This window comes from Laccaria bicolor, genomic scaffold (assembly GCF_000143565.1).
Source record: "Laccaria bicolor S238N-H82 LACBIscaffold_6 genomic scaffold, whole genome shotgun sequence".
NCBI lineage: Eukaryota > Fungi > Basidiomycota > Agaricomycetes > Agaricales > Hydnangiaceae > Laccaria > Laccaria bicolor.
Genome location: NW_001889877.1, coordinates 1276835 through 1302404, shown reverse-complemented (window position 1 = coordinate 1302404; position 25570 = coordinate 1276835). Strand labels below are relative to the sequence as shown.

Below are 25570 nucleotides of genomic sequence, written 5' to 3'. Positions count from 1 at the left end.
TTGCCAACGACCACCGTCGCTTGCTTGTTTCAAGGTAGCTCAACGACGTCCTCGCTGACTCTGAGGAATGGGCTGGTTCGCGTCTCTCTTTTCCCCGGACTCGTCCCAGCGCTCTAGGAAGGGTCAAGCTTTGTCGTCAACACACGAAGCCTTTTCTCTCCCTACCTCATCACCCGTTTTCAGCACTCATCCCGATGCATTCGACCCGTCTGCACTTAACACTCCTGATGTTGACGCGGTTGTCAGCCCTTCCTCATATACCTACCCACCGCAGGGTCCAAGCTCGTATGGCTATGTTCCGACTTCGTAAGTTGCACTTCTTCGGAGTATCTCGTATTCGACTAATTTTTAATTACCAGTGCTGGGATACGCACCCAACAGGGTTCTGCATCATTACTGCCAACCCATATGGACCCTATGCACACCCCTTTATCACCAAAATATCTTTACCCTCCTTTATCAAACACCTGGAATCGCATTCGCACTTGGCTAAACCGCGAATACCCCGAACTAGGCGATACCCTCAACTACGGAATTTTACCCCAAGACCTCGCCGACATAGAGATGCAATTCGGTTTTGCCCTCCCAGCTGCAGTTCGCGAATCTTATCTATGTGTAGACGGCCAGGAAGCCGAGTCCGCGGCTGGATGTGCTGAAGGTCTGTTTTTTGGATTGACTTTACTTCCACTTGAAGGCGTTCTGGAGGAATGGCGGTTCTGGAGAGAAGTCGATGATGACTCTACCACTGGTGCGAACCCCAACCTTCGTGAAGTTATGCAGTCTATTCCTCCTGGATGGGTTCGGAAGGAATATTCTCAGAGAGGGTGGATCCCACTCATTGCCGACAAAGCTGGCAACTATGTTGGTGTTGACCTAAATCCTGGCGAAGGCGGTTCTGTGGGCCAGGTCATTGTTTTTGGACGTGACTTTGATACTAAAGTGGTGTTGTGGAGAGGTGATGGTCCGGGTGGATGGGCAAAGTTCTTGGCGGCTTTCGTGGAAGAACTAGAAAGTGGAGAAGGGTTTGAAATCGGTGCCAATGATGCAAGCGAAGGAAGTGAGGACGATTTGGGGTATGAAAGCTACTTCTATGATGGAAATGGACGGGGGCAAGGCGATGGAGGGGGTGATATCGGTTCGGGTGGCTTGCGCCTCACTGGAGAATACAGGGGTTGGAATGTATTTGAAGCGTGGGGTGACCGGAGTGTAAGGAAATGGCACGAAGCAGGTGTGATACCAGACACAATCTTGTCACCGCCCGTGGAGGATGAGGATTTGAAAGGAAAGGTTAGTGTATATGTCAGGTCAATCTTGTCTTGGCAAATTTATTGTCTACGCGATAGGCTGTCGACAACGTAGGCCTTGGCCTATCGCAGGGACCTGGCGCCGAGGTAGCAATACCCGTCCTGCAAGATGCTACTGATCCCATTCCGCCACCGACGGTCGCCGCCCTCAATACTTCAAATTCAAATACGCCAAGAACCCATTCATCGCCAATACCAGCCAGTACCTCCCTGACCAAAATACCAGCACCTCTTCCTGTAGAGCTTCCCACAGCCAGCGACATTGTCACCTTGCCATCTCCACCAGATTCTGCTCATTCTTCTATTGAAGATTTAGAGTCTGGTCGCCATACCGGGATGCGAGAATTGCGCGAGGATATTGGACTTGTATCCTCAACACGCAAAATAGTACAACCTCAACCAGCGCTGAGACGTGAAACATCGGATGGTGTTGGATCAGCCTTACCTCTTTCTCCTCCGCCGTCTATGTCGCCGTCACCCTCCTCTGTGAAAGTGGCGCCTTCAACGCTTCCTGAACTTCTCGTCGATCTAGCACCAGTCCTCGAACCTTCATCATCCATATCACCCAGTGATCAAACTCCCACACAACAGTCCTTGATTGCAGATACCTCAGACTTCATTATTGGTCTTTCGGACACAGTTGAAGACGAGACTGACCCCAGCACTACAATCAGATTAGTGGGAGGCGGCGGGACCGCTGGTCTTGTGGTCGAAAGCCCAATCGAATCATCCCACCCAGAAGATATTCCCACCGAATCCACCAAGGACAGCGACACGGCGTCAGTCACGTCGATAGCGTTGGATGCGAGCGGGAAAAAAGGACACAAAAAGACAAAGAGCAGTTTAGCAGGGTTGAAGAAGCTGGGTCAGCTGGGTGGTCTCCGAAAAAAGGACTCGGTCAGTAGCGTGCGAGATGACACCTCACCATCCGCAACAACATAATAAAGGCAAGCTCTTTTTTTATTATCGTTATACTTCCACCACTGCGTTCTTTCTTTTGCGGGTTCGCCAGCCGCAAGATTATTACTCTTTGAACTTTGGACATGATAATTTAGCATCTGCATCCCACCCCCACCCGACATCGTTGGTCGACAGCCGGTTAATTGCTTACCCTCCATATTATCATTCCTGTACCATCGCAATCTCCCTGTTCTATACCCGTAGTCACAATCCAATCCTTTCAAACAGCTGCATCATGTGACTTGAAATTGTTGTGACAGGTCGTGTGTTGTTCGTTTTCTGAACTCAACGCTCACTTAACGCTCACCACTCTTCACGTCCCCCCTGTGGGTTCAGCACAATGGATGCTTTAATATCCTTAATGAACCACCCCTGGGTTACGGGAAAAATAGGTGGAAGCCATGACTCCAAAGAAGGCGTAGATGCAATCGCCTACCCCCTCACTATATTCTTCGCTTTTGGGATCTATCTTGTCTATGAACGCTATCAGAAGAAACACAATAGCCCCGTACCATTTGAATATAACTCCCCTGCAGTTAGTTTTCTTATATGTATCAAAGCAATTCACACTCACTCATACATAGGCTGCGGACCCCCATTGGGAGTCTAAAGTACTCGAACGCCCACACCTTGAATCTCATCTCGATGATGACTCCATTCTCCCGCCTTTGAACCTGCCTGGATGTCGCTACATTACGAGTTTTGATCCTGCGTCAGGGCTTCACCTTGACACGTACCTTGCGGACGGCGAAGATGACATTGCCAGAAAGATTGACCGTGCCACCGCGGCCTCCATGACGTGGAAGAAAACGACATTTAGACAAAGGAGACGCGTCATTAGGAGCTTGATGAAGTGGCTTGTTGACAATCAGGAAGTTGTCGCTCGTGTCGCATGCCGCGATACAGGGAAGACGTGTATGTTACTCTTTTCTTTTCTACGTTTGGGAGATTAACCGAAGTGGTACCGTGATTCTAGTGATTGATGCTGCCTTGGGTGAAATTCTGACGATATGCTCCAAGATGGAATGGCTGCTGGACCACGGAGAAAAAGCACTACAACCGGAAACGCGATCAACGAACTTCATGATGTTTTATAAAAAGTCCCAGGTACACTATGATCCTCTGGGGGTTGTGGCTGCGATAGTTTCGTGGAACTATCGTGAGTGCTACATTTACTACCGTTTTTTTTTTTGCCTCAACAACAACGATAGCGCTACACAATGCTTGGTCACCAATCTTGGCTTCCATATTCGCTGGAAACGGTGTTGTTCTGAAGTGCTCTGAACAAGTTATCTGGTCTACGGGATGGTTTGTTGGAGCCATCGAAGAGTGTCTTCGTGCATGTGGTCATGATCCCGACTTAGTTCAAGTTGTGTGTTGCTACCCTGAACAAGCTGATGCTCTCACTCGGTCTCCACATATCAAACATATTACTTTCATTGGCTCTGAAACTGTTGGACGTAAAGTGGGGCATAGTGTCTACATTCGTTGTCTTCTACTCACTCATTTTTAGATTGCACTGGCGGCGACAGACCACCTCACTCCGGTGACACTTGAACTTGGAGGCAAGGATCCTGCCATCATTCTTCCCGACACTGATCTCAAGAAATGGGTCAGCTTGTGGTTCCGCGGAGTCTAGTAAGTATTTGCATCCATTTCGATTGCTACCTAGCTAAGCATCAAACAGTCAAAACATGGGCCAAAACTGCATTGGAATTGAGAGACTTATCGTCCATTCCAAGCAGTATGACGAGCTTTACGAAATGTTTACCGAGCTTGCGGAAAAATTCCGTGTCGGTTCTGTGTTGGCTCTCACACAGGAAGGTTATGTAACGACTGTCGACGGAGGGTCGATGATTTCCGGTGACCGGTTCCGCGGACTAGAAAAAATCATCCGCGATGCTACTGAGGCTGGCGCCCAGGTTGTAGGTGGGAAGGAATACAAACATGGACACGACCAGCTCGTCAACGGTTATTTCTTCTCCCCGACCGTTGTTGGGCCGGTTGATACGAAAATGGATATAGCAAACCAAGAACGTTCGTCCAACCTTTTCCTACTCAGACTGCATCAGATTAATTCAGTTACTGATGTTTCTCTGGTAGTGTTCGCCCCCGTCGCTGTCTTGATGCCCTATGAGGACGTTGAAGAGGCGATCGAAATTGCGAATGGCACAAGATACGGACTCGGCGCCAGTGTCTTTGGTCCAGACCAAGATCAATGCGTTAAGGTTGCGAAACAGCTGGAGTGTGGCATGGTTTCAATCAATGACTTTGGAGTATTCTATGTAAGCAAGCTTTAACTTATCGAAATGACGTGTTTCATTGCTCAATTTTATTTGCAGATGAAGTTTGTGCCAAACCCCTCGTTTCTTTTGTAAATTCAGAAGTCTTACACTTGATTTATAGTCAGGATTTGCCCTTTGGAGGAACCAAGTACAGCGGTTATGGAAGATTTGGTATTGTCTTTTCACCTTGTGTCGGATACCTTTTTAACTCAATAACTTGCTCAAAGGTGGACCAGAAGGTCTTCGCTCTCTGACAAATCCAAAGGCCATCATGGTCGACCGCTGGCCAAGCTTGATTCAAACCTCCATCCCGAGAGTTATGGATTATCCTCTTCGTTCTATTGCTTACAGTTGGTACGTGGAGTGATTCGACAGCTTTCCTCAAATCACCTGACAATATCCCCCCACCCAGGCAATTTACAAGCGGATTGATTCGCTTTGTTTATGCTCATGGCTGGCGCGCCAGGATACGCGGTCTCATTTCACTCATCCAAGCAGCTCGAACCGGAAAGGCGTAAGATACCCACTCTACCAACTGACGAATATTTTGGATTATATATGACCCGAGAGGGCTAGAGCATCGTTATTTAGGCAGCTGGTGTAGGTATGCTATTGTAATCTAGTCCTTGTTCTCAATCATCTCCTTGTCCCCCAAAGCGCCAACACAGGGTGCACTAGTGAACCATTAGACTCGGACCAGTCCTAATCGATTGAACGACTGTCTTCAATTTACAAAAAGGGACTTGGCTCGAGTCTAGTGAAACATCAGCATCAGCATCACAGGGTTATACAATCTCCAGCTAAACGTGCAACGGGTTGCGCCATGGCGTCTGCAACAAGTCGACTCGTATGTAAGTATCCGTCCTCAGAAGTATGAAATTATCTGATAATGTGTAATACGATGAACCTAATCTAATCAAAGAGACCCAAGAGCGAAGATTGGCGAGAAAATAGTCCTTAGTCAGTCTCCAAAGAATCGGCGCTTGTCTTACTCTTTTTCCAGGCAACATAGTCATCCAGTAGTGTCGGCCATGCCTTGATACGAAGTTAGCAAGAGGAGGATAACCAGATGTCAAACGCTTACTCCATCAGCTTCGTAGTCTTGAAGGGTCGGCTTGACGGTCACACAGAACTCGAGCATCTGTGGGGTTGTGTTAAACGGGAATTAACGTGGATAGAACTATGGCGTACCATGCTCCAAAGATCTTTGTTGGCAGCCCTGTAGGTTCCTTGCCTTTCCTATCGACATCAAAGAATGAGAAGGAAACAGGATTCACAAGAATAACAGACGGACGGTAATGAATTGGAGGACTTCTTTCATGACGGGATAGTGGGGGGTGAGTAGCACAGACCAGAAGGCCATTGAGGTCTGGACAAAGCGTCAACAATCCGATTCGCTAGCGCTGAAAAAAGCAGACGTACCTCCATGTCAATGTTTCTTGATTGCCTAAATTAGAATGGCAAGTGTCAATTGTTACCGCGACATTCCGGCGGAGAAGTAATGACGTACTCCGGTTTGGCTAGGGAAAAACAGAACATGTAAAACTTTTGGAAAGCAGCTTTTGCGTCGTCTGCGTAAGAGTAGTAAAGTGTCCGGTCATAAGGATCCTGATCCTTCTTTGCGGATTTTTTGAGACTTGGCTTCCCCAGAATCAGCAGGTTTTCCAGATCAGTCAAAGCGATCGTCAGTTGGGAAAGTGAGGAGATTCTGATGGAAGATGGTCAGGTGAATCATCAGATTGTTGGAAGAAGACTCGCTTGAGCGACTCGGTGGCCTTCACCCACTCGTCCTTCGATATTTTAGCCATCTCCTTCGCCTGCATTTGCCACGCCAAAATTAAAGGTAGCGAGCCATCCAAAGGGATATTCGCAGCACTGCAAAGTGTCTCAAACGATTCGGGACCAATCACATTGGGGTTGTCGCTGTCAGCGTAACTTTGGAAGAGGGAGAGAGAACGTTGAGGTGTGTAGGGTTCATTTTTGAGTGGCAGCACGGGTTTGGGCGGGGGTATAGTCGCTGGTGTTGTATTAGTGAGCGATACAGCGGGAGGAGGAATTACATCCTGAACGGGCTGGTAAGACGCAATTCTCAAGTTTCGATTGGGCGCGACACGTACCTGAGGTGGGAGAGATTTACCCTTACTGTGCGCTGGCTCGTCGACGCTGTAGGCACGTTTAACGTTGTTGGAAGAGCAGCAAAATAATGACGAAAAGGGCATGAGTGCAGCATTCACCAACTCGAAGAGCAGGGAGCACCGTATAAATGGAAAGGGTCAGTGCGGGCGGCTGTGTCACGTCCAAATAGCCACGTGCAACCCGCACCGCTTTACGACAGAGTAAATATATTACGTCATCCACTTATTTTTCGAGGATGAAAGAGTGTCGACATATGCCATTGTAGGAATGGAGAGGAAGAAAAAGACATTCAGAAAGCTGAACACACGCACCCTTTTGTCCCTGTCTTTCCTGCAGTTTGAACGGCACTCGAAGATGGCTCTGTCACAGATTTACTCTTGCTGGCCTTGTTCTTCGGTTTCTTGGTGGCAGGCCCAGCCTATATAATATAAGGGTCAGTATCTCGCGAAAGGCGATGTCAGAAACGCGTGCCTCGACGCTGTCCGCCGGCTCAACTACACCATCGCTGGTGGCTTTCGTAGACTTCTTCTTTGGTACCAGAGTCAAGTAGGCAGAAGCATTAGACCGTGAAGAACCACTTACAGAACCCCTCGTCGAGGCACGAGTAGCTCTGGTCGACGTTCCCGAGTCTCCAGTTGCCGCTGTTGCATCATCGGCGCGTTTCCTCTGCCGTAAGACTTAGTGGCCCCGTTGATGGCTTGAATTGAATGGTCCCACCTTTGGCGGCATTTCGACAGGGATTTTCAAGGGTGAATGTGACGGGCGGAGTGGAGCTCTAGAGCAACGAGACAGGTGGTAGCGATGCGGAGAGACCGAACGGAAACGCGACGCTGCCGTCGCGTGACTTCGTTACAGTCACGCTTCATTAAGCTCAACTCCCGTCGTGATGGCTGGGGAAATTTTCAATCCAAATCCTGTGGTATTTTCGCCTGCAAAGGCTTCTGGGAAATATTCAGATTTGTTGGCTCAATCCTTGTGGCTGCGTGACTCTCATGACGAAAGCGACGGTGAAGATGATGGCATTGAGGAGATTGATCAAGACGAGATCTTCGGTGAGTGCAATGCTCATCAAGCTCCAGAAAAGGGTTTACACTCAGATATAGATCTAATTCGTGCCATCTACGATCCTGAGCATCCAAACACCTTGGAGGAACTGAGGGTTGTTTCAGCCCCGCAGATTTCTGTTGCAATCAATCACGTTAAAGTGGAATTCACGCCTACTGTGCCCCATTGTGGCATGTCCACCCTGATTGGTAAGTTGTCTATACTGTCACTATTTTTTGTCTAATGGTATCATCAGGTCTGTCGATACGAGTTCGTTTGCTCCGAAGCCTCCCCAACCGCTTCAAAGTGGACATATATGTCAAGCCAGGCTCGCATCAAAGTGAACATGCTGGTAAGCCCACCGTTTTTCTTCTTTTCTAGCAGGGTATTGACGGGGAAATTGAAGTGAACAAACAATTGAATGATAAGGAGAGGGTAGCCGCTGCGTTGGAGAACCCAGTTCTTCTTGATACGGTGGAGAAATGTCTTTCGAATGTGGGTGCCATCTGATTATCATTGATGTCTTCAATTTCTTTCGCCTTCTTTTACCGTCATTATTTCTTATCTCATTCGCATGGTGGATTGTTGTTGTACAATAAACTCGTCAGAGACAATACAAAAAAAAATATCACTCGCAATTGTAAACGGCATGTTCATATGCTTCGAAGGATAATGAAAATTTATCAGTCCCAATTGTAGTTGGCATGTGGGCATAAGCATAGGCCTAGGGCAGGTATAGTCGGTGATACGTTGGTGATCATAGAATTCTACTAGAGGCATAGGTGAGAGCTTGTGCTACAATGTGAGGGAAGGTATATGAGGCTACAGGTCGAATCTGGTGCTAGTGCTACAGTATGTGATGTTGAAGGGATCGGACACGAACGAAATGTATGAGTGCAGGGAATGTGATGAGACGGATGTGAAGGCCGTAATAAAAAGAGTGATGAATGGAAGGCAGCAGGCCGGAGAAATTGCGGACAGGGAAAGGACAAAATCAACTCCGAAGGGTTAATCTTTTAGCAAGAAGTCCCAATCGATGACTGTCTCAGGTGCTTTCCAAGAGCAACCAAAAATTCTTTTTAGTGACTCTTTGTGGGTATTCTCGGGCGAAGACGTTTGTACGTCCCACATTTTGAATGTGATGCGCCCACGTGTTATCACGACGACCTCGTCTTCATCGTGACGTTCCTCCCCATGTGGCTCGTTCACGCGAGCCCTCCGCAAAATCCGGTTGATAAACCCAGCAGAAAACGTGGCCTTTCCCGCGTGGTGTATCCGTCCTTTGAAATCCGAGGGAAGCCAGAGGGTGACATCTGATGCGCCGCCTTGTACTTCAAGGTAGAATCTAGTCCGAGGAGAGTTCCGGCACTGGGGTGATTCGTTTAGTCCGGAGTTGGGCGTTCCCGTCAAGCAAAACGCACCACTTTCAACTTGACAGGGCTTGATCGAGACTCGGCGAACATCGCCATGCGGTGTTCAATTGGCTGACTTCGCGCGCGGTAATGAGGCAGGATCAGCGAGAGATCGATAGGTAGATGTTCGCTGTCCAACTGGAAATCCCACTCTGCGCTTGGGTGATATTTCACTTTGTGTGTACCTCGCATGGGTTGCCCATCCTGAATAATAATTAACGTCTAGTTTGTGCAAGGTGAAATAAACGATCTTACAATGGTCCTTGATTTCTCGTAGGAAAGCTACAAAATGCAAAGTTGGTTAGCGCTCAAAAGGTATATTTAGGAGACGTACTGTTGAATGGTCCGACGACATTAGGAAAGAGGGTGTAGGAATGAATGTAAGATATACGCAAGGCGCGCAACCAGGAAGGTGGGAAGGGCAGGCGAGAATTGAATGGGACCTGGATAGGGTTCCATATGTAGTGTCGGGCGACTGCCTAATGGAGTACAAACCACGATCCCACGGATCGACCCACGTGGAGACCGGTTGAACTCCCTTTACAAGACTTGCCTTTTTGGGATTGATCGGCATCCGATTCAACCCGAAGAACAACGACAAAAGGGCTAACGCTGGGCTGGGAGAAATATATCCAACATCAATCTCACATTGTCCATACGGGGGCCAATGGTTAACGGTCGAGGTGGGGGAACTGTTACATCACTTTCAAATTTCACTCGGACAACAAGAACTTGTTCCTTGAACCGGCGTAACGCAAGCTTGACTGGAACCTTTGTGGGCACCTGCATTCCACAACTCAGGTTAAACCTGGTTAAACTCAGTCGTCTGCCTTGTCTGCCAGGGATATCAGCGTCACGCGCCCCCACGCGCCATCCCAACTTGATCCCAACGCTATCTGAGAGTCGGATCTCGGACCTTGCTCCCTCGAACCCCCTGCGTTCAAGAATCAAGTAGCAATTCTTTCTCTTAGATTGCTCGCGGTAAACAGGGAATACGTTACCCTAGGTTATCCTCTCAGGGGATTTACCATTGAACCGGAGTGACAAGGCGCTTGGGCGTCAGGCCTAGTGGTCAATGTTAGCACTCAGGGTCCCTCTTCCGAGTCGGACTTTCATCCTCCAAGGGGGGCGTGGCGTGTCTATGTAGCTCTTGGGTTTTGGTTTTGGTGCTTGCTCATGATCCTTTGGTATCAACGCGGGGTGTATCGGTCTTGCGTCGAGGGACACTCGTTTGTCTTTGTGAGTTCGACTTGCGAGGATCTCGTCCTTTTGGCAGTCTTGTTAACGTCTGTTTGCTGATTTTGAAATCAGTTGTTCTTTTCAACGTGGTCACTCTCGCGCTGGCCGAACGCAAACCCTTGGCCTTTGTAAGCTGTATGTGGGCGACCATCAAGATAGGAAAATCGGAAATTAGAGTTACGTACCCCTCCTGGTGGATCGTGACTGCCTCCCATACGTCCAATTTAGGCGCATCGGTTCAACTCACCAAACGATATACGTATCGAGGTCAAGCACCTGCCTTTTGATCGTTAAGCGCAATCTTCAGGTCTTGTAATCCTTAACCATACGAAGGACGCTTGTGTACGCCCCACTCGTTGCCGAATCTCGGTCTTTTCCTAAAAAGCTGCCATCGCCAACGATAGAATTGGGAGATAAAGAACAAAGAAAAAAATACGTTATGTAAACGTCAACTATTCCTTGTCGGAATTCAAATCGATAACATCGTCCACACCTGTCATTGAAGAAGGCGGTCCAACTAAGGATGCGTCCGTGGACACGGGTTTATGGTTATCGTCTGATGACGAGGGTGCCGCGTTAGGTTCAAGCGCCGATTTATCTCTGGTACTTTTGGCTAGCTTAAGAAGCCTGTCGAACTCTGGTTTGTGGGTTTGCTGATTTGTCATTTAGCAGGTGACATTAGAAAGACAGCATTATGAATATGTACACCAACCCTTACCTGATATTTTACCAAGTCTTCGACGACAGGTTTTTTCTTCCTGGACATCTCTTCTTCCCATTTCTTAACATCGCGTCGAAGTTCATTTTTTGTCTTCCTATTGGCAAGCGATCGATCCAGATTCGCGTTGTACATCATAACCCACCTGAATGATAATATTATGAAGTCGTGAACCCACCTCCTATAAGATAAGAAAGGGTATGTCCTACCGTTGATGTCGTTGTTCCCATTGTGGACGGTCACCAGTTATTGGAAGATCGTGTTCCTGTAGCATTTCCTTAAGCTGCTTGTCCTTCAGGGTGGCGTATGATGCCTTTGGAAGGGGAAAGTCCTCGTCCGTCTCACTGCTTTTCTTCCTGAATATGGATACAACATCAGACGATTTACCAAGCAACCTTTTTTCAGGCATACTTTTGTTTTCCTCTTGCGTTGCCCTTCGGTGCCATGATTTTCGACCACTGCGAAGAGCTGCTGACGGGCACAGGGTCCTTACAACTGCGGTCCATATGACCGTTTAGGTTCTTGTAACGGACTCGTTTTTCGCATAAAGGACACTTGACAAGGTCGTCAGCTGAAAACTCCCATTAGCTTCTTGTTCGATTGAAATAAACGAGGTACTGCATACATTTTGGATTGAGCCCCAGGGTACTTGGAAGATCCTCCTCGTCCCCATCAGACGTTGGTATCCTAGACGGACCTGCGCCGCCGTCGGACGGATATTTGACTGGGTTTGGCTTTGAGGGGGAATGCGACATTTTCTTGAAGGAACGAGGTTTGATGGGTGTGTGAGGTAGTCCAGGAACGCTGCCAAGTTCACTAGAACTCCTCTCTTGACTTCTCTTGCGCTTTTTAGCGGGGCTGGCGTGAACTTCCGGTTGGTCAGCCACCTTTCTTCGGGCCTCTTGCTTCACAAGAGACAGTATATATGGCCTGAGAGCTTCGTACATTAGCAAGATAAGGTAAACCCATCAGCTCACATACGTACCTGGCGTCCTTCCAGCCATTTATGATTTCCTCCACAATTGGATTGGGTCTAAGGTGACCCTCGTTTGCAACTTTACGGCAAATAGGACACTCTTGCTTATGAGACATTGCTGGTCGTATACACTGATGGAAGAAAGGTGTCGGTGAAGTGCAGACCAGAGGTGGCTTGGTCGTCACTCACGCCCGAGCAAAAGCAATGGCCACAAGGAAGAGTTACTGGGCCATCGAAGAGCTCCCCACAGATAGTGCATCGAAAAGCCCCGTCAATGCTTCGTAGACCTGGCGCTTCCGCTGCAGGGAGAAAATCTGTGGGGTCTGGGACGTCGGCGAGGAGAAAGTCGTTTGCTGGTTTCGTGTCGTCGCTCGCAGAGACCCCAAAAGGCATAATTATCAAGGAAATGCCTGAAGCTACTCAGATTTGAGTTGAATATGAGCACAGAACTCTGAATGCTGTCTTTGGTCGATAGTTGATTCTGACACGCTTGGGCGCAACGCGATTGTCACATCACATGAGAAAATTCAGGCTCTGTCACGCACCCAAAGCTACTACAGTACTAGTCTCAGTCCGAACACATTCATACTTACTCTGTAACATCTTGATGGAGAATTTATACAATTTCCGTAAAATAAGTATAGTAATGTGATCCTGAAAAGTGCCATAATGATAAATAATTAAGCAACCTCCTCCATATCACCGTCATCGCTATCCTCATCCTCTTCTGGCACAGCTAGAACCGGCGGAGGTAGTGCTGGAGGCGGAGGCAGCACCACTGGCGGCGGTGCCGGAGGTGGCGGTTGTACCACTGGCGGTGGCGGGTCCACCTCCTGCATCAACCACTCACCATCAGCCTGGGCCAGCTCAGCTAGCTGTGCCACCAACAGTGCCAAATGCGCTTGAAGCTCTGCGCGCGGGTGTGGTTGCTCAACAGGAACATCAGCCGGCGAAGTTGGCATCGCTGAAACATTATTTTCCTTCGGCGGAGAAGAAGGCGGCTGGTCGGGCGTAGCGCCATCGTTCGTCTCCTCTGGGGGTAGCTGTAACAAATTCCCAAAATTGATAGCTTTGAGAATGTTCTGCGCCGCCTCGTAGGCATCGGAAACGTCTCCCGTTGTAGGTGGTGGCGCTGGCGGTTTTTCAGGTTGTGGTGCTGGGGTTGCCTGTGGCTGTGGCGGGTACCCATAGTGTGAGTATGGGTAGCCGTACGAATTTTGATACGGCTGCTGAGCTTGCGCAGTCGTAGAATGATGGTGAACGAGCGGAGCATGTGTAAATGGTGATCCGGACGTAGCGCCCGCTGCTTGCGGTTGGCTGTGGGTTTGCGGTCTCCGAGTCGTACGGCGGGTAGTCTGATAAAAGTCAGTATCATAAGATAATTCGAATTAAAACCGAGAAACGTACACTGCCCCCTTCCCATGTAGCGTTTAATCGATATTTTCCACCGCTGCTTTTCTCGAACCGACCACGCTTGAAAGCTTTTTGAAGCGCCTGGCTAGCTGATGGTCGAAAGTTAGACTGAAGAGGATATCGAGATGCCATCCAGAAAAAGAGGTCCTTGGGTGCACATCCCTCAGGGTCGCCGCTATCTGTCAGAGCCTCAACAATCATTTCCTCATAGCTAGGCAGATCGTCCGCATGAGGACCGTCTGGTCCCTGCGCGAGCGCAGATGTGTTATACAATGATGTCGCTGTAGGTGGGTATCCTTGCGCGGTGTACCCGTTCGACATGGGTGGATACCCAGGATATGACGGATAAGGATAACCTGCGGGCGGTGGCGGATAATACGGTGCGTGAGGATAAGCCGTTTGTGAATGCCCATATCCATAAGGTTGCTGCGGGTAAACGGGTCGAGTCGCTGTTGAATTTTGGTCAGCGGTACTGGTCGACGCGACGGGCGCGCTTGATGGGCCGGGGGTCGCTGAGGCCTCTCTGTCAGGAGGCTGCGGTTCGCTGGGTGATTCTGCAGCTTTGGAGGGCGCGGATGGGGCGTTGGCGGATGGTCCTAGCGAATCCATGATTGCCGTCGTTTGTGGGCCCGCAGGTGTTTGCGAATCATCTGTCGGGGGCGGCTTTTGCAACGCTGCGATGGCAGCGTTGATATCAGGTGGCCAGATGGTAGTTTTGGCATAGGGAGGTACGTATGCGTCGAATGTGAGGCATATTTCGATTATCTGTTGGGGCGGAAGTAGAGCGAGATATTGTCGCTTAAGATCAAAGTCTTGAGGGGCTGCTTAAGAGTCAGGACTGAATGATCAAAAGAAGACTAAAATTGTATACCTGTTAGCGCTGGATAATATGAATTGTGATATGCCGGGTATGTGGTGGTAGGAACCAAGGAGCTGGAGGCTACCTGCATGTTTCCGGCGAGCTGCACAGTTTTTCTGAACAAGGTTCTCAGCTATGGCTGCTCACCTAATCACAGCCTCGGCCTCCACCTGATCACAACCATCACCTCCACACCTCTCCACACCAAAGTCAATGCCCAGCCTGCTAATCTCCATGCTCCGCCTGGCGCCCGTTATGCTACTGGACTCATGACAGACTGCGAGTCCCATGACGGGACTCCAATGCCGGAACATGAAACTTTAGCGTTATAAAAAGACCTGTGAAAGGCTTCAATCCATCTCCAGACCACCTACCACCACCCTAACCACCTAAGCGAATACTATCATAATCATGGTGGAAGTGAGTCGAGCCTATTGACCGTCTTTTCCAGCTCCTGATCGACTTCTTAAGCACACACACGCTCTCAACGACTGCACATGCGGGGCCAGGAACTGCAGTTGTAATAAGCGCAAGCGGCTGCTCTAGTCTTTCTCAACCTCATATGTTAGAGCAAGTGCGCATGCAGGAGAAGGAAGCATTACTGAGATTGTGAAGGATGTATGTACTTGACTACAGTCTATTGGCTTGAATTTGTTTTGGAAATATGTAACAGGTGCAATTTACTCTTGCTTGACTCCCATCCTGCTCACTGCACAGTTGCGATGTCGAAGTTGCTACTTACGACCTCTTCACGGCTCGTTGAAACTTGCGCTAGTTTCCTGAATGAATCGAAGCCATTTCGTCACTTGAGATAATCGCTTGGTGTTTTCTCTTCTATCAAGCTCTGGATGCACAGACCCACAGATGCTCGGCCGTTGATCCTTGTGCAATGTTTTCCTTCCCCACGAGGCGCGCCCGACGGTCGTGGTGCTTTTAGAGTCTAAATTTGATCTTTCTGCCACCACTGAGCCACATGACGTTGGACAAAGGGAGGTTGTCTGGACTCTGGCCACCGCTTTGCTCAACAAAGGCACCACTTAATTGTGGCATCGTCCCGTATAAATGGGCGCGTTGTGTGTGTCCCTCTCATCTACTCTTCCCTCATTATTGCCACTGGCCATTTCTCCCTCTCACAACGACAACTTGCAGACATGCCAGCTCTTGGTTCCCTTTACGTTCATGAACGTCCCGTTGGACACAGCGAGTTCAAAATCGGTCAAAGCTATTACCAGGACTTGATCGAGCAAATACATGTCAGTATCGCGTCTTTCCTTCTTCCTTTCCTTTCAGTGCTTACTCGGCTGGATTGCCTCAGCTTGAAGCCTCAGCGCAAACCACAATTTTGATGATCTTTGTTGGTCCCTGCAAAGTCAAGTGCGGAAGTTCGAAGCGCCTTAAGAAGGCTACGGCGAAACGATGCATCACTTCAAAACTTCGCGTTGGGCCTGAAGCAGACAATAATTTACGCAATGGGACCGTGCTCTGGTGGAAAGAAAATGACTTGGAAGTTGTCGAGCTCATGAGCCACGATCCTCTAGTCCGAAAATTTCGATCCAGTGGAAAGAAACTCCCAGACGAGCTTTACGTGTTTGTGCAACTTGATTACTGGATTCCAGGCGTTCCTTCTGAGTTTGTTTTCCGCGGACGGTTCCACTCGACGACCATGGCCGACATCCAAGCTCATCCGCTCGTCGCTGCAATGTATCAGCCGTTCATGTCTATATTCTCATACCAGGAGTTCAAGGATGTCCTGCAAACTCTTCATGCCGCTCTGTCTGTGGCGGCGCCCGTGTCAGGTCAAGAATCTACTTCCGCTCAGGCATCCGGCCACGCCGTCAACGATGTTCCCTGCAATGCAGCGACCAAGGGAAAGCTCGCCGACGCGATTGTTGAAGTTGACATTGAAACTGACGACGACACAGTCGTAGAGGATATAAATTGGGGTGAGCTTTCTTACAATAACAAAGTATGTGGCTAAAGCTGACATTGGTTTAGACCACTATATAGATATATCAGACTACGAAGATTCTGAAGATGCGTCGACGTGTCGTTCTCCGAATGGCACGGTTGAGCAAACCGACAATGAAGACTCTGTCGTCACGGACTTCAACAGCTGCTCGTAGAAGTTGACTTTTGACGGTCGAGTCGCCTACAACATTCACTGATAACTTTGTTTATAGATAGGCATATGATTGAACAGGCTTGCTGGCTGAAGCTTGTTTGATTTTGAGGTGGGTCTGGATTCTGATGCTGACATTTGGGTTGCAGTTCTGGATCCTCAGGCCCCACCTGTAAGTCCTCAGCATAAAACTGACGGCTTTGATTATTATACTATTATTTGTATCCAACCTGTCGCTTGCGCGTTTTGTCCAACGTTAAATGCATTGATCTTTTGGAAATAACAAGTGCAAACTACTCTTCTAGTCCACATTCATCTTGCAACTTGCAAGTATGGGTAAGGAAATGCGCTCCAATATTCATTGCCACTATTCATACATCTTTTTCAGATGACGCTAGCTACACAACGATACCATCACTCCCATTCGACACCATTTCCTCAATCCGCTACTCACCTACCGACCCAAATCAACTCCTCGTTTCTTCATGGGACACGGTATATTCAATGCCTACATGTGCTATGCACTTATTCACCGTATTCTCATAGACTGTCCGCTTTTACCAAGTTGGAGAGAGGGGTGTTAAGGAGAGCGAAGCTAAAGCAAAGTTCGATCACCGTGCACCAGTATTGGCTTGCTGTTTCTCGGACGCTACGCATGGCTACAGTGGAGGCCTAGACACCTCTGTTAGAGAGTACGTCGTCGTCTTATTTTCATACCCGTATACATATTACTTACTCCACCGTCGCAGACTCGATCTCTCCACAGAAAGAATGACCAACCTCGGGACTCACAACGACAGTATCTCCTCTATGTCTTTCTCTCAAGCAAACAGTACGTCGCACGTCTACCACGTTCCCCTTCTCATCATCAAATGCGCGCCCAGATCTTCTTATCACTGGCTCTTGGGACCGCACCATCCGATTCTGGGATCCCCGAGCCCAAACGCACCAACAAAGCTCGCATGAAACTCCAGAGCGCGTTTACACCCTTGACCTCGTGAACCACACCCTCGTCGTTGCGATGGCCAGCCGCCTTTTCCACATCTACGATATCAGGAAGATGGACATTCCCGCGCAGCAGAGGGAGAGCAGTTTGAAGTACATGACACGGTCGTTGGCATGTATGCCTGACGGTCAAGGTCTGTTTTGGTGCTGACTCCCTTTCTTCGTTGCATTTTTCTCACCGCTTTTGATGGTAAGGTTATGCGACAGCGTCGGTAGAGGGCCGGATAGCCGTAGAATATTTCGACCCTTCACCCGCCGCCCAAGAAAAAAGATACGCGTTCAAATGCCACAGACAGACAATCAACGACGTAGACCACGTATGGCCCGTCAACGCGCTCGCCTTCCACCCAACGTATGTTCCACCACCTTTTTAAAAATTTCTGCTCATGTTATTGAACGGTCCGACAGGTACAATACCTTTGCCTCTGCAGGCTCTGACGGGACAGTATCTATCTGGGACCATAAAGTCAAGAAACGCCTTCGCCAATACCCTAAATTTCCCAACCCCGTCTCGGCGATAGCGTTCAACTGTGATGGGACGAAGATTGCTGTTGGGGCGAGCTATACCTGGGACGAGGGCGAGGAGGGGTTGAAGCACGTCAAAACGCCGTGGATGGGAGTGAGACGCCTGGGAGACGAGGTCAAAGTGGGTCTCGGTCGTCTTTCGTCTTTGAATTGCAGAACTAATGCCTTTCTCAATGATCAGCCGAAAGGGTGGGCTGGGAACTGATCTCTCATATATGTATTATTTTCACATATCTTTTCGAGTCAAGGTCGTAATGCCACACACGGTACTTTCCGTCTGAAGAAGAGCGAACGTTGAGATCCCTCGTCGCATTGGATAGTTGCTCCTGTTGAGTACCATGGAGCCGCGCTCTATGATATCCAACAGGTGCCGGGCGTGAGTCAGCAACTCGAAGTGCCGTCAGGGCCAAGCCTCTTTCCCCTGCTTAAGGTTAGAGAGTTACGGCAGCAACTTTAGCGCCCTTCCAAGGTTTCGTCATTGGCGAAATTGAATCCGTCGTCCTCTTCAGGTGTCCTCCTTCATGTCCGAGCTCCTCCTTCACATCCCCTCAAAATCATAAACGATCTTCCCACCCCCCGCACCGGTGTCGTCCGGAATCTTAATGTTCCGCAGCAGCGGATCAAGCGAAGCCAATTCGTCTTTTATTCCGTTCCGCGCAAACGCGTCGAGGTCTTTTAACAGAGTGGATGTAATTTTCTGTGGAAAAAATCGTTCTGAGCCTCGACGCGATAAGGAAAAGAGGAGACGAACCTTGAGTTTCCCGTCGATCTTCAACACCATATCGCCAAGCCCTGATGTCCATCCCGACGCTGGGGGACTTGCCAGCGCGCTCCCGTGCATGAACGGACCATTGTGACCAGCTCCCGCCCCCGCCGTGACGCTCGCATTGGCAATACCCCATAAGCTTCCGCTCATCTCGCTCTCAGGCACAGGGGGTGGCAGTAGTAGGTTTGGATTGGAGTGATGGTTTGTGTTCGTATTAGAATCGCCTGAGAAGAGATATGATACGCCTGGATGGGGCGTGAGCAGACCCAGGGTACCCATCATGTGTTGGGAGGAATGGGGGAAGGGGGAGGGGCCAAGGAGTTTGGAGATCTTGTTGTACACTTCGGATAGGACGTCGAGGAGAGATAAGAGGCTTTGATGGTAGTCTAATGGAAACGGCTTTTCATTCTGTGGGTATGGTGAAAAAGATGAAGAAAACAGTAGAACGCACTATCTGAGGTGTGAAGAGGTAGGAGGCTTCCGACGAGTCGACATGTGATCCTGTATATGTATATTCTGCTATGCCGGATGTGCCTTTTTTCGCGTTCTTGGCTTTGAACAAACGCTTCGGTGGTGTCGCGTTAATATGAATAGCGATCGTCTAAATTGAAATAGGAACATACAATCTTAGGCTTCTCCCCGTCCTCCTTCGCCTGATCGTATTCAGTGATGGTGTTGAGGAGCCCACGAAGCAGATCTTGCGGTTGGTTTATATCAAGGAGATTGGAGAGTGATAAACCGAGGATGGCGAAACGATACGTTCTGTGCCGTAATCAGCGTCCGAAGAAGCCCAAAATCAGGAAAATGGATTACCGTTTTTTCATGTCAACGTTGTTGAACACCTTGTCGAGCTCTGCACGAGTTATAAGTATCGTATGAAACCAGTGACTTCGCCTGGGTACAAGGCGGAGTCACTTCCCGCACTGAGCTTACACGTAGAAATGCACGCACCCCTCATGAATATTCCGAATGTAAGTGAGCGTGATTATCCTCTTTTGAACAAGGTCTCTCAGATACTCAACCGATGTTCCCTGCGTGAGGGCCGGACTTCCCGCGCCTCCCAACCCGTCAGAGTGCATGGACTGAGCGTCCCATTCCCGTGCAAGCGGTGTGGTCGAAACAGGGGTGTTTCCATTAGGTGGGGAATATGGGACGCCAGAGGACGAGGCGGCCGATGAAGAGGCAATATTGACGGGTGCGGACGATGCTGATGATTTGAAAGAAGATAGGAGGTTCTGCGCCGAAGATTTTCGACGCATGGTAGGTCGTGGTTGTTCTGAGAAATGGGACATTGTGGTTCAATGCCAAGCGACCAGCAACTATAGTAATTGCCATTCACGTGCTCTTCTTGCATCTTTGATTATTCTTTCTCTTCACCACCATGGCAGTAGATCCAAACGCAGTCGCGAAACAATTTACGGATTTCTACTACCAGACCTTCTCTTCGGGTCGTCAGAACCTCGGGAGTCTTTATGTGCACAAACCCCCAACTCAAATCTCTTGCGATCCTCACTGATCGCATCTCTCCTTAGCGCGAACACTCCATGCTCACGTTCGAGGGCGCGCCGATCCAGGGTGACAAGGCCATCGTTGAAAAATTGGTGGTATGAACCCAATTTATGCGAATCGGATGATGCAGACATCTGATTTTCCCCAGAATCTGCCCTTTCAGAAGGTTCAACATAAAGTCACCACCATCGATGCTCAACCATCATCACCAACTCTGGCGAGTCTACTTGTTAGCGTGACGGGACTGTTGCTCGTGCGTCCGATTTTCAAACTTCTTGACCCTTTTTTTCACCCTTTGTCCTGCTAGGTTGACGACTCGCCGAACCCTCTGCAATTCAGCCAGGTTTTCCAACTCATCCCCGACGGCGCGAGTTACTATGTGTAAGATCGCATTTGAGTCCAGTCGAACTGCTTGATTGAGGTCTTTCTTCAGGTTCAACGATATCTTCCGCCTTAATTATGCTTGATTGTGTTGGCTAGTCATAGACTGATTGGAAGGGCTGTATAGAAAATGACTCGTTTGTATTCCTTTGGATTTCTTACAATAACAGGACATGATCATTAATTTTGAAAGTCCAAAGTCCACCTTCAAGCGCGGGGTTAACGCTTGTCGTCTATGGTCCCAGTGGTTCTAGTATCCAGACTTGTTATAGATCACTCTAGTTCCGTCATACACATCAAGTGCATTTGGCCAGGCCCATCGAAATGAGATCGTTTCCAGCCTTGATATAATAATAATCCCCTAGATGTGCAATTAGCCTACCCGTGAAACGGAGAAATGATGAATTCGTACCGTAGACAATACCAGTCAGGGAATTGTTGGCAGGCATATTGACCGTCCCATTGGCTAGCAGACTTTGCCATGAAGGACGCCACGCGAGGGTGGTAATATTGTTCAAAATCTAATCATTCCTCGTTAAATTGATGCAGACCTGTGGAAAGAGAGTAATGACAAACCTGAATAGCAGCGTCACTCCATGGTTTGGCTGCAGCAGGAGTCGGTTCAGATCTCGCGAGTAGAAGCAAGGCAGTCGCGGCGACGGTTGCAGCTGAAGAATCCGCGGGGCGCGGCGCAGGTGTCAAAGGTGCATTGAAATCCCTGTCGTTGGAATATTAGGTATACAGCAGATGGAGCTCGTAAGGGCGCACCAAGGAACAATCCCATCAGCTGGTAAATTTCGAAGGAAATATGTTGCTAGTCTACGGGATGTCGCCAGGTAGTTCACGTCGCCGGTGAGACGGTACACTGAGTTATCGAAATGTGAGCTGAATTCAGCCAATTTGTGACCTAGACGTACTATTCGCAAACCCGTATATCCCCCATGCTTGCCCACGAGCCCAGGTGCTGGTATCGGAGTATCCTTGTTGAGTCCGCTTCTTGATAACAATACCGGTTGTCGTATTGTATTCCACGACATGCCAGGTAGAGCCTGCATCGCGTTAAAACCATCATTTTACGGATAAACATGACGATGCGCACCATCAGGTCTGATATGGTTCAGCATGGTCGTGTTTGCATGCGAGATTGCTATATTTCTCAGAGTATTGTTTCCCGTCAAATCTGCGGAACGGAAGAGAACCTCGAGATTTATCATGTTGTCGATGATCACCTGCCAGCCGCTAGAACCGTATCTGAAGCTTAAATGAATATTAGAAACATACCGGGAAATCTGTGGGGTCCGTTGTGTTCCAGCTACGCGTGCATCCAACCTTGACATTGAAACGGCTTGCGAGGTCAGTGGCGAACCTGTTAATCGCCGCAATGGCGGTCGCGTTCGTTGGGTTTCTGAACAAGGATGAGCAAAGTAACTATAACAGGGATATGTGCTAAACGTACATAGTCAATTCTTCCACGAATGGGAAGCTTAGGAACCCAACATCGTGTCCAATTCCATGACTCGCATCCAGCCCAATCAGCCCTGTACTAGCTGATCGACCCAGCGCCAGCCAATCTGCAACGCCAAGTCCGTTGGCCGGCGTGCCGCCACAGAGCGTCTTCCTCGTGTTGAGCGCGTAACCTGTAACAGGAAAAAACCCAGAAGTCCATGTCCAAGGTGTGAAGTACTGCCATTTCCCCGTGGTGGTGTCGGTGTATTGAGGGTATTGGACGGGTGAGGGGAGCGCGTTGAATGTGGCGAGGACCTTTTGTGGGATGAGGGGGGAGAAGAGCTGTGAGGGGGCTGACGCGAGCTGGAGGACGGCTCCCAGAACGGGGCCAGTGAGCATCATCTTGCGTTAAGGCGAATAAAGAATGGAATGAGTTATGAATGAGCGTCCGAAATTAAATATAAATGCCAAGGATCGACTGGCATGCTGGTGTAAATGGTGCAATCGAGGAGGACATCTGGGTAACGGAAACTCCGAAAAGTTCGGCTATGCGGCATGACCCGGCAGTAATCAAACATAGGTCAACAGCATTGTGCGTTGTGGCAGTGCAACATTTAACATCTTATCTTATCTCTAGTTTTCTACTGCTTTCCAAAAATCGTAGCAAACGTGGTTCCCTTGTAGCTAGCAATCCAAAAATCTCAATAAACGTATGACACCCCAAATGTGTGGACTACGTACCCAATGTTTGCTCTGCCAGGATCAATGAAGGCGATGTATCCCCTGTCCGAAGGAGCGCCAAGTTTCTTTGCAAAGTACTCAGACAAGACCTTGCTGTAGCGTTCATTCGCTTCTGGATTGAGGTTGTCGAGGCTTATCTACGGGAGTCGATGATCCACTGATGTAGAATTTGGTGGAACACTATGGATCGCTTACGATGCTGAGGACATACGCGGGATCGAAGGTGCCGGCAAAGGTGAGTGTCTCGTTGTACGTGATGTTGACTGTAATATAGCCTTCCGGCTTTCCGAGTGTCTCTGCGCCGACCTTGAGGTACAATGGTTAGAACTTCTGCGCTTGGCGACGTAGTGGTGTGTCACTTTTGAGAAATCAAGGGCAAACGCCTTGGGATCTGCAAGCTATATCATGATGTTCAAGATGGTGGGGTTATACAGATATAAAAGTCGGGTTACCTTGACGTTTGTGACGAGTTCGAGAGAAGGCATGGTGAAGAGACGCAAAGAGGCACCTCGGGCCGATGTGCCAACAAGGTCTACTTCTGCTCATCATGAGGGTCAGTATTTGCAACTTGACCACAGAAGATATCTTACTTTCTACCAACACAACTGCCATCCTCGCTCCACAATCTCTCCTTACAACCCTACCCGCTGTCAAAGCAAAAGCCCAACTTGTTCTCTCTACACCCCATGGCGACTCTGAACCTTTTGTAGTCCGCCTTCCCAGCCTGAGGGGCACTTCATGGAAAGCCGTCTCAATGCCCGCTCACTATCCATGGAGGATATACTGCACCAAGGTGTGCGCTTTTCTGTCATTCTTCCTCCAGCCCTCATTGCGTTCCTCAGGTTGAACCCTCTCACTGCAATCTTCTCATTATACCAAGGAGGAGCCTGGCGTCCTTCCTATCCGACATGCCAGACAGTTTATCTCTTTCGGCCCTCCTCCTCCCAGGAACCCACGACACGTAAGTACACCTCGTCCCAGGCAACGTATCTCCAACCTCCACCTAACCCAGGATGGCATTCTATGGCTGGCCCATATCGCAATGCCAAACCCCCGCAACACCCCTCGCATCGCAACTCCAATCAGGAATTCGCGTCATAGACATCCGTCTGGCAGTCATCACCACCATGAGCCCCTCATCCACCTCTTCTGGAACGACTGCTACGGCGCCAACGCCCAAACACCAACTAATAGCATACCATGGCCTATACCCACAACGAACTCCCTTCCCCAACATCCTCCAAACCATTCATAACTTCCTCATATCGCCAGAAGGATCCCGCGAAACCATTGTCATGTCCATCAAACAAGAAGACTTCGCCGTAACGCCCACCAAGCTCTTCTCCCGGCTTGTAAGGGAGACAATGATGGCTTCCTCCGGGGGGTGGTCAACGTCAACACACGACACCGGGATGTACTATTTGCAAAATCGGATACCACAACTTGGAGAAGTTAGGGGGAAAGTTGTATTATTCAGCCGTTTTGGAGGAGATGGAGCGGAGTGGGATGGGGGGCTCGAGGGGATTGGGATACATCCCACTACGTGGCCTGATAGTGAGAAAGAGGGTTTCGAGTGGGAGTTGAAAGGGACTATTGTTAGAACTCATGATTGGTGAGCACATCTCTTCTCTTTCTCTATGAAATAAAATAAATAACAAAATGACTGGATAGGTACGCTGTGCCCTCGTTCCTATCGATACCCGAGAAAGTAGCTCGAGCTACTGAGGTTCTCTTGCCTCCCACTTGCCCCCAGCCGACATTGTCGATCACCTATTTCTCCGCAGCATCTTTCCCATTCGCTCTCCCTCCGACTATCGCGTGCGGGTTTGGCTGGCCCGCCCTGGGACTTGGGGTGGAAGGAGTGAATATCCGGGTGGGTCGTTGGCTATTAGATATCCTCACTGGAACAGAGGAGAAACGAACTCAGAGTGTAAAGGCAGTTCGTCGACGTCCACGGTGGTTACGCAAGCACCATGAAGGGCTGGAGCCGATCCCATCTGATGCTAATTTGTCTCTGAATGTTGGAGAGAAGGGGATGCAGGAATTCAAGGAGGACATGACACGTCTTCCTGTAGATGCCGAAGAACCCAGGTTAAGGGGCTGGGCGCTTATGGATTATTTCGTTGAACCGGAAGGAGGAAATTTAGTTCCACTTTTGGTGGAGTGTAATTATCGGGGAAGGAAAGTGGGAGAGGAGGGATGGCAATGAGCAGGATACGACGATGAGTGTTTTACGATCTGACATGACCATTAACGCATACGACCCATGTACTAATTATTGTCCAAGTATTCTTATATGTTCACCCACGGGCTGAGTGAGTATCTTGCGTTGACAGAAAAAAAATATCCAAGCAAGAAAGGCGGTTAGAATTCATCAATTTGGAGACCGTTTGATTCGAAACGACAATGGACCGCCAGCGATGCAGGTTTCAATTTACACCGCGGCTGAAAATGAGACCCCCGCCCCCTAAACGTTGGTGTATCGCACAGGAAAGATCCCATAACCGATATCGCGAGTTGAAGTTTTTTCGTGGCGTGTTCAATCACCAGATAACAAGCATCAGGTCCGCTGGTCATCTATCGACGTCGTCCATTTTTGCGTGGGTGGACCTTGATACTCGACTGGAGAAGAAGCGGTTCTTGGTCCTGTAGCACTTTGGATTGGTACCCTACCTGATACTCTCGTCTCCGTCCGCAAGCGAATTGGCTGAACTTTTCAAGTGATTCCCACA

At 49.1% G+C, this 25570-nt stretch overlaps 13 protein-coding genes across 13 annotated transcripts; 6 read left to right on the top strand and 7 right to left on the bottom strand.

Moving 5' to 3' along the window:
• Window positions 1–67: 67 nt before the first annotated feature.
• Window positions 68–2246, top strand: LACBIDRAFT_315827 (uncharacterized protein; the record flags this gene model as incomplete). The annotated part of the gene is made up of 3 exons (XM_001878511.1): window positions 68–306; window positions 360–1287; window positions 1344–2246. The coding sequence occupies 3 exons, from the start codon at window positions 68–70 to the stop codon at window positions 2244–2246; spliced, it is 2070 nt and encodes a 689-aa protein (XP_001878546.1).
• A 605-nt stretch (window positions 2247–2851) lies between these two features.
• On the top strand, window positions 2852–5067 carry LACBIDRAFT_247576 (uncharacterized protein; the record flags this gene model as incomplete). The annotated part of the gene is made up of 11 exons (XM_001878510.1): window positions 2852–3179; window positions 3241–3423; window positions 3476–3729; window positions 3778–3902; window positions 3952–4057; window positions 4085–4301; window positions 4368–4549; window positions 4607–4611; window positions 4671–4720; window positions 4777–4903; window positions 4962–5067. Coding segments are annotated over 11 exons (1683 nt in total), but the record flags the coding sequence as incomplete, so codon positions are not given.
• Window positions 5068–5506: 439 nt separating this feature from the next.
• LACBIDRAFT_315825 (uncharacterized protein) lies at window positions 5507–7414 on the bottom strand (the record flags this gene model as incomplete). The annotated part of the gene is made up of 12 exons (XM_001878144.1): window positions 5507–5584; window positions 5634–5690; window positions 5741–5788; window positions 5844–5918; window positions 5972–5996; window positions 6060–6257; window positions 6308–6612; window positions 6667–6712; window positions 6997–7103; window positions 7157–7213; window positions 7268–7351; window positions 7403–7414. The coding sequence occupies 12 exons, from the start codon at window positions 7412–7414 to the stop codon at window positions 5507–5509; spliced, it is 1092 nt and encodes a 363-aa protein (XP_001878179.1).
• A 1051-nt stretch (window positions 7415–8465) lies between these two features.
• Window positions 8466–9557, bottom strand: LACBIDRAFT_315823 (uncharacterized protein). Its single transcript, XM_001878143.1, has 4 exons — window positions 9476–9557; window positions 9397–9423; window positions 9151–9345; window positions 8466–9097 (listed from the first exon to the last, which is right to left on the bottom strand). Exons 1-4 carry the CDS (start codon window positions 9494–9496, stop codon window positions 8738–8740), a joined length of 603 nt encoding a protein of 200 aa, XP_001878178.1. The 5' UTR covers window positions 9497–9557; the 3' UTR covers window positions 8466–8737.
• Window positions 9558–10832: 1275 nt separating this feature from the next.
• LACBIDRAFT_315822 (uncharacterized protein) lies at window positions 10833–12467 on the bottom strand (the record flags this gene model as incomplete). Its single annotated transcript, XM_001878142.1, has 7 exons — window positions 10833–11033; window positions 11099–11243; window positions 11308–11454; window positions 11510–11669; window positions 11724–12028; window positions 12084–12205; window positions 12264–12467. The coding sequence occupies 7 exons, from the start codon at window positions 12465–12467 to the stop codon at window positions 10833–10835; spliced, it is 1284 nt and encodes a 427-aa protein (XP_001878177.1).
• A 287-nt stretch (window positions 12468–12754) lies between these two features.
• Window positions 12755–14437, bottom strand: LACBIDRAFT_315821 (uncharacterized protein; the record flags this gene model as incomplete). Its single annotated transcript, XM_001878141.1, has 3 exons — window positions 12755–13429; window positions 13482–14308; window positions 14359–14437. The coding sequence occupies 3 exons, from the start codon at window positions 14435–14437 to the stop codon at window positions 12755–12757; spliced, it is 1581 nt and encodes a 526-aa protein (XP_001878176.1).
• A 1060-nt stretch (window positions 14438–15497) lies between these two features.
• On the top strand, window positions 15498–16469 carry LACBIDRAFT_315819 (uncharacterized protein; the record flags this gene model as incomplete). Its single annotated transcript, XM_001878509.1, has 3 exons — window positions 15498–15599; window positions 15662–16289; window positions 16342–16469. 3 exons carry the CDS (start codon window positions 15498–15500, stop codon window positions 16467–16469), a joined length of 858 nt encoding a protein of 285 aa, XP_001878544.1.
• Window positions 16470–16791: 322 nt separating this feature from the next.
• LACBIDRAFT_178406 (uncharacterized protein) lies at window positions 16792–18275 on the top strand. Its single transcript, XM_001878508.1, has 8 exons — window positions 16792–16801; window positions 16854–16960; window positions 17012–17157; window positions 17215–17297; window positions 17350–17604; window positions 17666–17822; window positions 17879–18115; window positions 18176–18275. The coding sequence occupies exons 1-8, from the start codon at window positions 16798–16800 to the stop codon at window positions 18198–18200; spliced, it is 1014 nt and encodes a 337-aa protein (XP_001878543.1). The 5' UTR covers window positions 16792–16797; the 3' UTR covers window positions 18201–18275.
• A 258-nt stretch (window positions 18276–18533) lies between these two features.
• LACBIDRAFT_315817 (uncharacterized protein) lies at window positions 18534–20053 on the bottom strand (the record flags this gene model as incomplete). Its single annotated transcript, XM_001878140.1, has 6 exons — window positions 18534–18692; window positions 18747–19160; window positions 19213–19326; window positions 19385–19523; window positions 19575–19655; window positions 19713–20053. 6 exons carry the CDS (start codon window positions 20051–20053, stop codon window positions 18534–18536), a joined length of 1248 nt encoding a protein of 415 aa, XP_001878175.1.
• An 88-nt stretch (window positions 20054–20141) lies between these two features.
• On the top strand, window positions 20142–20846 carry LACBIDRAFT_183852 (uncharacterized protein). Its single transcript, XM_001878507.1, has 5 exons — window positions 20142–20235; window positions 20294–20365; window positions 20419–20523; window positions 20578–20651; window positions 20704–20846. Exons 1-5 carry the CDS (start codon window positions 20143–20145, stop codon window positions 20735–20737), a joined length of 378 nt encoding a protein of 125 aa, XP_001878542.1. The 5' UTR covers window position 20142; the 3' UTR covers window positions 20738–20846.
• A 101-nt stretch (window positions 20847–20947) lies between these two features.
• Window positions 20948–22496, bottom strand: LACBIDRAFT_183914 (glycoside hydrolase family 88 protein; the record flags this gene model as incomplete). Its single annotated transcript, XM_001878139.1, has 8 exons — window positions 20948–21012; window positions 21064–21172; window positions 21228–21369; window positions 21420–21516; window positions 21569–21700; window positions 21751–21880; window positions 21933–22056; window positions 22108–22496. 8 exons carry the CDS (start codon window positions 22494–22496, stop codon window positions 20948–20950), a joined length of 1188 nt encoding a protein of 395 aa, XP_001878174.1.
• A 242-nt stretch (window positions 22497–22738) lies between these two features.
• Window positions 22739–23323, bottom strand: LACBIDRAFT_324849 (uncharacterized protein; the record flags this gene model as incomplete). The annotated part of the gene is made up of 5 exons (XM_001878138.1): window positions 22739–22781; window positions 22839–22975; window positions 23034–23144; window positions 23198–23236; window positions 23291–23323. The coding sequence occupies 5 exons, from the start codon at window positions 23321–23323 to the stop codon at window positions 22739–22741; spliced, it is 363 nt and encodes a 120-aa protein (XP_001878173.1).
• Window positions 23324–23746: 423 nt separating this feature from the next.
• LACBIDRAFT_315813 (uncharacterized protein) lies at window positions 23747–25047 on the top strand (the record flags this gene model as incomplete). The annotated part of the gene is made up of 3 exons (XM_001878506.1): window positions 23747–23799; window positions 23851–24450; window positions 24510–25047. The coding sequence occupies 3 exons, from the start codon at window positions 23747–23749 to the stop codon at window positions 25045–25047; spliced, it is 1191 nt and encodes a 396-aa protein (XP_001878541.1).
• Between the last annotated feature and the right edge of the window lie 523 nt (window positions 25048–25570).